This window comes from Urocitellus parryii, chromosome 15, assembly GCF_045843805.1.
Source record: "Urocitellus parryii isolate mUroPar1 chromosome 15, mUroPar1.hap1, whole genome shotgun sequence".
NCBI lineage: Eukaryota > Metazoa > Chordata > Mammalia > Rodentia > Sciuridae > Urocitellus > Urocitellus parryii.
The window spans coordinates 33,488,858-33,499,149 of record NC_135545.1 but is presented as its reverse complement, the minus strand read 5'-3'; the positions used below and the strand labels follow the sequence as shown (position 1 = coordinate 33,499,149).

Here is a 10,292-nt window from a genome sequence, read left to right as displayed (position 1 = left end):
AAGAAGAAATCGCAGAGTCTTTACCTACCCTAATAAAAAAACCAAACAACTGGCTTACACAGAAAAGGTTTTAAGCCAACATGCACAGCACACCTGACATGCCATGACGCAGGGTCGCTTCAGCCTGTTCCAGCACACAGCAGACATTCTCTGGTGCTGCTGAAACAGGTGCACCAACATGAAAAGCATTTTTATCTTTACAGCACTAATGACTAAAAAGCACATAGCATATAATACTTTGATCTTTAGGTGGATAATCATGGAAGTTCCAAGATCATATCCACTAAGTTTGCCTGAGTATTCATCTATAAAAATATTTTTCAAAAATAATGCTTGAAAGAGACTTCTAGAAACAGTGGGACTATATCAGGACCAACAGAAGACAGTGTTACAAGGACCAGGTATGTTAAGACTGGGAGTTGACTTTCACACGAAGCTTTTAGGTAAAGGACATCTCTCTTGGTTGACCCCACAGCCAGCACAAGCTGGGATCAGAGGAGACACAGAAATCGCAGGACAGGCAGCTGGCTCCAGTAGCTCCCTAAATAAATACTCCCAAACAAAAACCCCATTGAGGGTGAAGGACTGAAACTATGTCCCATGTAAAAAAGAGCAGTGAGTGCACAAAGGACTCATGCAAAGCCTGCTGGGAAGAGGAGGGTTCATGGTTGTGGTTATGCACACCAATATGTACCAGGGAAGGGCTCCCAGGTGGAATGGCTGACCTGGGCCTGATCAGAGGGGCCTGACCCAAGCACCTGAGAGGTGACTAGGTGGGGAGGGGAAGAACACTAATACAAAACGGCTTGTCAGGAGAAGTGGGTCCAAAGGTCCGGTCATGTTGTTTCTGACCTGTCAATACTTAACACAAACCAAGGGCTGCAGAACAGAGTCTTTCTGAGATGGACTCTTCTGTCGTCATTAGCTGTAGTCTCTCTGAGTCTGTCAGACTGGTGACATCCAGAATGTTCCTGTTCATTGCCTGGAGATGGGACCTAGTGCCTCAGATTGTTCTGGGAAGCTGGCATAGAGGATGATTTGCACAATGAAGTCACCACTAAGCCACTGCTTAAGTCCAGACCCCGGCCTTCCTTTTCCTGCATGAAAAAGGAAACAGTTTCAAGGAGCAAGCAACAGGAAGCAGCCTTTCTGGCTCAGGACCCTGCCTGTGGTGCAGGGAGGGGGTGGGGGGAGGCGGGGAGGGGGCACAGGGATGTAAAGCAGATTATTCTGTATTTCTGCTCAACTACAGCCCTGGGCACTCTTTAAAAATGCTCCCCTCTTCACTGGAAAATATTTTTCTTATAAAGAGCCTACATTAAGACAGGATTAGACCAGTGCTTTGGTTTTTTCCTGCTTATTTAGGGTCTCTAAGGTTCTGTTTCAGCCAAACATGAAAAGGCTCTGGCCAGTCGGTTCAGGCCTGTAATCCCAGAAGCTCAGGAGGCTGAGGTGGGAGGATTGTGAGTTCAAAGCCAGCCTCAGAAACTTGGTGAGGCCCTGAGCAACTTAGGGAGACCATGTTTCTAAATAAAATTCATAAAGGGCTGGGGATGCGGCTCAGTGGTCAAGGGCCCCTGGGTTCATTCCCCAGTGCCAAAACAAACAAACAAACAAACAAATAAACAAAACATAGTCTGGCCAGTGGTTACCAGCTCCCTCCACTGTCACACTATGTGAGCCGCTCTACTGATACTGGCCAGCTTTAAGGGGCAATGATCAGGGCAACGTGGGAGATGGTTTCCAGCTGGAACTTCCTAAATGGTTCAGGGTGGCTAGATAAAGAGGCAGTCATAACTTACTGCTCTGTAGTCCAGAAACATTTCTTTAAAAGCCAGAAAATCCGTAAATGTGAGCAGCATGTCAAATATGTCACCAGCTACTTCATCTTTATGGTGCCTGGAAAAGCAAAGGGTGGTGGCTTCAGGAATGAATGGCCAGACACATGTCACTTCAAGATTTTGTGCAGAGGGCTGGGGATGTGACTCAAGCAGTAGCGCGCTCGCCTGGCATGCGCGTGGCGCTGGGTTCGATCCTCAGCACCACATACAAATAAAGATGTTATGTCCGCCGAAAACTAAGAAATAAATATTAAAAAATTCTCTCTCTCTCTAAAAAAAAAAAAAAAAAAAAAAAAAGATTTTGTGCAGAAGTATTGACTTCACATCCAGAGCCCACTGAAGGTTTTCTCTTAAATAAAAAAGGCACACTTTCCACTTCACCCCCAGTCTAGGGAAGGAGAAAGGAAAGAAACATAAAAACCTACAGTCACACTCAACTCACTGTAATGTAGTTGTGAAAGCCGCCATGTTAAATCCAGGAATCCGCTCCAGCAGCTGTTCTTCAATATATTTTTCCACCAGAGAAATCTGCAACAGTGGAAAAGATCTCAGACCACCTTTAGAGAAGCAGGACATGTTTTCAGAAAACCCATCTCCTGCCCTTGGCAGTGTCGCCTGAGACCCTGTTCTATGTGTAGGCTCTATGCTGAGTGACAGGGATACCAAAGGGGACCAAATCCCAGCTCCTGTCCTGGCTAGGTCGTGGGATTCCTGGTGCCAAGGGGCACTTGCAGGTAGTTATGCCATTAACAGGAGGCTGCTCTAACCCTGGTGGAGTCAGGCAGAGCACAGCTCCCACTCCTCAGTGCAGGAGGACAGGAAGTTAATGGTCTTCCTGTGTAGATGGAATCTGTGCAGACAGAGCACACAACAAGCACTGGGGAGGAGTCCTGGCTCCTGCTGAGCCAGTTTCCTAGATTATGCCATGATTCTGTGTTTAGAAAATAAAGTCCTCAAGGCTCAAACCTATTCTTAGAGGCTGTGAGAAGCCTCAGGGTACAGTATAAAGAGCCAAGGGCAAAAAGCTGAGGTCCCCAGGTTCTGGTCTTGGTGTTCCTATCACCTTGTAAGAGTGATCTTGGCCTCTTTTCACTTTTTTTTTTTTTCCTGGCAGTGCTGCCGGGGATTGAACCCAGGGCACTGGACATGCTAGATAAGTGCCTACCAGTGGGCCACACCCCTAGCTCCTGTTTTCTCTTTTACTTAATAGTCATGCGTATATGACTGAAAACTTTAGAGGAACCAGATCAAGGTATGTGAACTCACATATTACAATCGAAAGCAGGATTATGGCAAAGCCCAACATCTTTTAAATCACAAGTTGAAAGTTTGTCAAATACCACCTGAAAGCCTTTTGGAAAACAGCCCTAAGAGCTGGGTGGAGGAAGGTGAACCAAACCAGATTCTAATCAGAATTCCTGGCAGGTTTCTGCTGGCGTTATTTTAAAAGCAAATTTCAATGTCTTTTGATTCTGAATTTGAGTTTTAAAGAAACCCTAATCTCCTGGTAGGAGAAACAAGAATTCACTCACATATTCGTTAAAAATGGGTGTGTAGATGAGTTTATTCTCTTCTGTATCTTCAAACTCCTGGTAGTACTTGTCCATGAAGTTTCTCTGTAATAACTGGAACTCGTCATCTGAACCACAGAGGGAGGAATGTATTATTTTTAATGGATTTTTTTACCAGCCACTCTGATCTATGAGATGGCAACAGTACTGCTTTCTTAACAGCTAATGTTTTAAGAGGGGTTAAATAGGACACTCACTTGTAAAAAACCAATCACTCTTATTTTATTTTGTGGTGCTTGGGGTTAAACCCCAACCCTTTTTAGACAGATCTTGCTAACTTGCCCAGGCTGGCCTTGAACTTACCATCCTCAGCTTCCCAAGAAGCTGATATTATAGGTGTGAGCCACAAAGCCTGGCTTTAAAAAAAAAAACTGTGGTAAGATATATAAAATTTATGGTGTTAAGTTTTTTTTTGGGGGGGAGTAGGGATAGTGGGGATTGAACTCAGGGGCACTTTACCACTGAGCCACATCCCCAGCCCTATTTTGCATTGTATTTAGAGACAGGGTCTCACTGAGTTGTTCAGTGCCTTGCCATTGCTGAGGCTGGCTTTCAATTAGATCTGTCTCAGCCTCCCAAGCCACTAGATTACAGGCGTGCACCACAGTGCCCAGCTGTTTTAACCATTCAGTTTGATGATTTTAAGTATGTCCACACTTCTGTTCAAATGTCACCACCTTCTGTCAGTTTGTTTTAAACACACCCCCATGGGATGGCTTGGGAACTCCCTTATACTCCTTGTCTGTAAAGGAACAAATTGTCTCTGTCTCTCTTATCTTTAAGAAATCATAAAAGCTTATTGGGCATACAGAAGGTCCATTCTCAAACTGCAGGACTTCAGACCTAATGGCAACAAGCCTCTCTCTTTATATAATTTTAAAAGCAGTGTTGAAAACAGTGTAGCAGTTAAAAGTGTGGAAACAACAGAAGCCAGACTGCCTGAGTTCAAATCCTACTGCCACCACTTGCTACCTGTGCAACCTTGGACAAGTTACTTAATTTCTTTAAACCTCAATTTCTTCATCTGTCTTGTAGGGTGGCTGGGTGGAGTTTGAATAAAAATTCATGCAAATAAAGAGATTAGTTCACAGCAAATACTTCATGTTAGGGAATAGGGAATTTTAGCAACTGAAAAGAATATTATTTTAAAAAATAAAAGGAAAGCTTCAAGAAAGGATCCAGACTTGATAAATACCCTGTGCCTGCAGAAGGCTCATTTTCTCCTAGCAGATAGTGCCCATAATAGGGAAAAGAACTGAACAGATTTCAGTCTTCCCCAGAAATCCTCAAGTCCTCATGGAAGAGCTTAATGCAAAGTGAAATGTCTATATTTAGGAATTAAGGGCACAAAGCTTTATAGGAACCGAAGGTTCAAAAAACTGATCAGTGGGCTGGGGATATAGCTCAATTAGTAGAGTGCTTGTCTTGCACGCACAAAGCCCTGGGTTCAATCCCTAGCAACACACACACACACACACACACACACCAAAAAAAAAAATTGGTCGGTGATTTTCAGACTAAACTAGATTAAGCTATATGGCCTATTAATAACACCAATTAACCATCTTTTCCTACTTCTAAAAAAAACTCAAGTCAATAGACAATGTCTGTTTTAAAACTTTGCAGCCTGTTACTATTGGTATTACTTAGCAGGATTAATGGATGCCAAATGAATCCACAAATACGAACACAAAACTCAGGAAACTAGAAATCCAGCTGAAGCCTAACACCTTATTTTCTTCATGGACATTTGTGTGTATGGTTATGGTTGTTGTTTTTTTTTTTTTAAATATTTATCTTCCAGTTATAGATGGACACAATATCTTTATTTTCTTTTTTTATATGGTGCTGATGATTGAACCAAGTGCCCCATACATGGTAGGCAAGTGCTCCACCCCTGAGCCACAACCCAAGCCCTAGTTATGGTTTTATGTTCTGTTTTATAGTGTGAAAACTAAAAACTACCTAAAAAACCAAAATTACTCTTACTCCTATTTGTGAAACACTGGATGCTCCAATAGTTTCTGAAGCTTTGCCAAGAGCTCCTTCTAGATGCCCCATTACCTGACTATATCTCTCTAGGTCCCCAAATCTATGGTAATTAGTGTCACTAGACAGGGGTTGAGGAGAAAGTCCCTGTAAGGAGGCAATGGGACTTAAACTCGGCACAAGTGGGTTCTTTTTATTTTGGTACTGGGGACTGAACCCAGAGGTGCATTACCACTGAGCTATATCCCTAGCCCTTTCTAGTTTTTATTTGGAAACAGGGTCTCACTAAGTTACTATGGCTAGCCTCAATTTCTGATTCTCCTGTCTCTTTGCTGGAATTACAGGTGTGCCACTGTGCCTGGCTGTGCAGGTTCGAAAAACAGAACTGAAAAGAATTTCAGGAAATGTCTAAAGAACGACACAAACAAAGATTTAATGAAGGATAGTAAAGATACATACCTCAAAGGCAGGATGCAGATGCCCCTCACCTCTCAAGAGAAGACAAGAGAATACCCAGGATTGAACTCTCTGACTAAATACATATATGATTTTCCTGGGAACAAATGTGCAGGTTCCTAGCCAGGCTTTTGTGAAAATCAAATCCCATGACAATCACTTGATATTTGGGGTTTAAGCAGCCTTGACATTAATTAGGTGTGAGCATATTGTATAGGTCTTTGAATCTGGTGACATTTAAATTTATTTTGTTTTTGTTCTAGTTGATCTGGTACAAGCACGTGCTGAAGGTGTTGTTCATCTAACTAAAAAGATAAGCATGGCTAGTCATGCTCATAGATTCAGGTCTCCAAATATTAAGGGTCTCATTTCTCTCTCCCCAAGAGCCCACCTATTCTTTTTTTTTTTTTTATATACGAGGGAATGAACCCAGGGGCACTTAAACACTGAGCCACATCCCCAGCCCATTTTATTTTGAGACAGGGCCTCTCTCTAAGCTGCTTAGGGCCTTGCTAAGTTTCTGAGGCTGGCTTTGCACTCATCATCCTCCTACCTCAGCCTCTGAAGCTGATGGGATTACAGGTGGGTGCCACTGTGCCCTTAGAACCCACCAATACTAATTAGTTGTTTTAAGGAGTATTAGGTTTCTAAGACAAATCCCAGTAAGACTCAGTTAGTATTGCACTGAGAAACACTGAAATTTACATGTAACTTGATGTCTTCTCTTTTTAAAAAAATCAACTCTTCAAATTGATGTCAATGTCCTTAAAAATAAGGGTCTGAGAACTAAAGAGCACAGATGAGGTTGTGGCATGGAAACTTACCCATGATAATGTCCTCTAGATATCCAACCACAGCATCAAATTCTGCATCGGATGCAGAGGAGCTGAAAAATATGCCAGGATTATGTGTTGGTTCAAATCATTAATTAAAAAAATTTTTTTAAAAATATTTATTTATTTTTTTAGTTTTCGGTGGACACAACATCTTTGTTTTTGTATGTGGTGCTGAGGGTCGAACCCGGGCTGCATGCATGCCAGGCGAGCTCACTACCCCTTGAGCCACATCCCCAGCACACCCCCCCCAAATTTTAATATTTATTTTTTAGTTGCAGTTGGACACAATACCTTTATTTTATTTATTTGTATGTGGTGCTAAGGATTGAACACAGGGTCTCGCATGTGCTAGGCGAGCACTTTACCGCTGAGCCGCAACCCCAGCCCCTTAAAAATGTTTTAACGGACATTTTCCAACATGTGCAAGAGAAAAAAGAATAGTAAAACGAGTTTCCATCACTCGGCTTCAGGAATTAAATATTAGTTGATTACTGCCTATCAAACCGAAACAGAAGAAAAAAACACTAATGAAATGCAATGGCTCCACTTTTATAAAACCCGATATGACAGTGAGTTATAAAAGGGACAAATAAGGGGAGCCACGGGCTATCTCCAGGCACCTCCACCTTTATTCCCCGAGGGACCTACTCACCGCATCTTGGCCACCACGCCGCACCTACGCAGCGTGAACCAGGCGCCAGGGAAATCGTGGTCTACAGGGGAGCAGACAGGAGTCGCTGGGGGAGGGAGGTGGTGGTGGAGGTCCTCTGACCCGCGGTCAGCCCTGGCAGCTCAAGTCCCCTAGGTTTTGCTGACGCCTAAGGTTCAGGCGAGGGATTGTGATGGAGACGCTGATACTCGGTGACACCGCCCCCGCACGCCTGTCTCCCGGGACCTAAAGTTGCTGGCTCAGCGGCCGCAGAAGCCGCACAGCGGAGACCGCTTAATGGAGCAGAGCCTCGGCTGTCCCCACCGCGACACCGACCCGAGGTCTCCCGCTTCACAGAGCCGCGGCCTTCCGCAGCCGGAGCGCTGCCGGCGTCACTCACAAGGACAGCGAGAAGCTCTCTTCCTCTAGGGCGTCCATCGCCGCGGCGCCGCATCCACCTGCGCGGGCGAGCGGGCCTGTCGGCCTCCTATCCCGCCCGCGGCCCGGGCCCAGCCTCCGTCCTGCTCCGCGGAGCCCACACCCGCATCGAGGGCACGGCGGCCCGCCAGCCGGGAGGAGGCCTCGCCGCCCAGGCCGCAGGCAGCCCACGGCCCAGACGGCTCAGCGCGAGGCCCGGCCTCGGGCTCCTGGCTGCGGCCTCGCGCCAGCCGGGCCTCCTCGCACAGCGAGGCCGCTCCGCCGCCGCCGCCGCCTCGGGTCCAGACGTCGGTTACCGACCAGCGCCCCGCGCCCCGCCTCCCGTTACCAGGGTCACCGCAACCTTCGCCGCCCCGCGGGCTCGGACAGCCAATCACAGGCCGCGTCCCCGACAGGGGTGGGGCAAAACAGGGAGAAGGAGTCTGGGAAAAGGAAGGTCGCGAGGGATGCTGGGCCGACGTGGACCTGCGGGGAGTCGCCGCTGTGGTCGCGCGCTGTGTGGCGGCCAGGTTTCGGGTGGTTCGCCTTTTATGGATTAAGGACTCGAAGCCAAGAACTTTGGTTTTCTCACTTGCAACTTGGGGACAAAGCGGCCTGACAGGGTGTTTGAGAAGATTAAGTAGCTGAAAGTGTGTGATACTTTCGTTTTAAACGTTACCGAGGATTGAGCCCATGGGTGCTCTACCACTAAACAGTACATCGCCAGCCTTTTGTTTGTTTGTGTTTTTGTTTTTAATTTTGAGATAGGGTTTCGCTAAGTTGCAGAGCCTGGCCTCAAACTTGCCATCCTTCTGCTTCAGCCTCCTGAGTAGCTCACAGGCACGTGCCACCATGCCCAGTTTGAAAGCATGCTTTTAAATGGCCAAAGCACTTGAGTGCCAATCTTGAACCAGATGATGCATAAGTCATATTTGTAAGAAAGGTATCCCTTGCTTCCCGTGGAAACAGACCCCAGTGCAGGAAGTGAATATCAAAATTTACACCATAATCTTCACATAAAGATTATTAGATAGTAAGTAGCTCCCTGGCTAATACTGCAAAACAAAAGTTGACAGAACCACCTGAACAACACAATCAGAAATAAGACAACTGGGGCTGGATTGTGGCTCAGCAGTAGAGCTCTTGCCTAGCATGTGCGAGGCCCTGGGTTCGATCCTCAGCACCACATAAAAATAAAGATATAAAATATTGTGTCTAACTACAACTAAAAAATTTAAAAAAAAAATTGGGCTGGGGTTGTGGCTTAGAGGTAAAGCCCTTGCCTAGCATGTGTGAGGCACTGAGTTCATTCTCAGCACCAAATAAAGTAAAATAAAAGAGAGACCCTTGCTCCATAATAGCAAAACTTTGAGAAAGGATTTCCTGGAGCTGATTTCTCTTGATTGGACCATTCAGCATTATGTTTCTTTGATTGCATGATTACCTTTTGGCCAAATGTGTGGTATGGAACTAGAGGGATTACTGTGTGAATTGAGGGTCAGATGATTATCCTGAATGAATTAGCAGACATCTTTGAATGGACATAGATATACCTTAGGATCTAAAACTAAATTTAGTCACAAAGACACAGTTGTCTTGGGTGAGATCTAATCTCAGGATACTTAGTTTAGCACCAGGTGCTAAACTTTTTGGATAGGCTTCCAAAAAGACTAGCTGAGCTGGGCTGGGTAGTCCATGAGAATGAGGATGGAGAATGGAAAGTTCCAGCCAGCTGGGTAACTAAGTAAGATCCTGTTTCAAAATAAAATTTAAAAAGGGCTGAGGATGTAGTTTAGGAATAGAGACTTCTTCTATCATGCATAAAACCCTGAGTTCAATGCCCAGTGCTGGGGGAAATTTTTTTTTTTTTTTTTTTGGAACTGAGATTTTTTCCATAAAGCACTGGTCAGACAGCTCACAGGAGACTCCTCAAAGGTCCTACCACCTACTTCTTCTACCTAGCATACTTATGTCTGGAACAATGAACTTCCCACCCTTCCTAAATCATGGGGTCAGGAAAGAATAATGTTTGATTTTGTCTGTTCTGGTTACCTGTTCATGTCCTCTGTTTGTCCCTCATGGTGTCAGCTGGGGTGGCTGCAGTGGAGCCAGAGAAGCTTCTTCCAAGGAGCCCGTTCATGTGGCTGGCAGTTAGCTGTGGCTTTTGTCCAGGAGCTCAGATGTGGATGCTAGCCATGGACTAGAGGGTCTCAGTTCCTCTTCCTGTGGATCTAACTGGGCTGCTTGGTTTTCCTCACACTGTGGTGGCTGGTTCTAAAGGCAAGTATTAGAGACAGGAAGTGGAAGCCACTAGTCACTCAAAAGAACTGGTACCGGAGAACGGCACAGTATTATTCCCACTGGTCAAACAGATGCTGAGCCCATCCTGATTTAGGGGAAATGGACATAAACCTCATTTTTCTTTTTTTCTGGTGTTGGGGATTGAACCTAGGGACTTGCACATGCTAGATAAGTGATCTATCACTGAGCCATATCCCCATGCTATAAACCTCATTTCTTTTTCTTTCTTTTT

The 10,292-nt window shown here is 45.3% G+C and overlaps 1 protein-coding gene across 3 annotated transcripts; it reads right to left on the bottom strand.

The window, feature by feature from the left end:
* Nucleotides 1-413: 413 nt before the first annotated feature.
* Arl2bp (ARF like GTPase 2 binding protein) lies at nt 414-8,106 on the bottom strand. Of its 3 annotated transcripts, XM_077792993.1 has the most exons (7): nt 7,743-8,105; nt 7,346-7,511; nt 6,682-6,743; nt 3,374-3,480; nt 2,284-2,369; nt 1,803-1,899; nt 414-1,097 (listed from the first exon to the last, which is right to left on the bottom strand). In XM_077792993.1, the coding sequence occupies exons 2-7, from the start codon at nt 7,348-7,350 to the stop codon at nt 996-998; spliced, it is 459 nt and encodes a 152-aa protein (XP_077649119.1). In that variant the 5' UTR covers nt 7,351-7,511; nt 7,743-8,105; the 3' UTR covers nt 414-995. The 3 variants fall into 3 exon arrangements, with proteins under 3 accessions (XP_077649119.1, XP_026251430.2, XP_026251431.1); XM_026395645.2 differs by lacking the exon at nt 7,346-7,511 and having other exon boundaries at nt 7,743-8,106; XM_026395646.2 differs by having other exon boundaries at nt 7,346-8,105.
* Between the last annotated feature and the right edge of the window lie 2,186 nt (nt 8,107-10,292).

What these genes read in the sequence shown, in the direction of transcription:
- Arl2bp (XM_026395645.2), bottom strand. Translation starts at nt 7,780, where the DNA reads ATGGACGCCCTAGAGGAAGAGAGCTTCTCGCTGTCCTT. An exon ending in GAGAGCTTCTCGCTGTCCTT is followed by an intron (nt 6,744 to 7,742) that starts GTGAGTGACGCC and finishes CATATTTTTCAG; the next exon opens with CTCCTCTGCATCCGATGCAG. An exon ending in TCTAGAGGACATTATCATGG is followed by an intron (nt 3,481 to 6,681) that starts GTAAGTTTCCAT and finishes TCTGTGGTTCAG; the next exon opens with ATGACGAGTTCCAGTTATTA.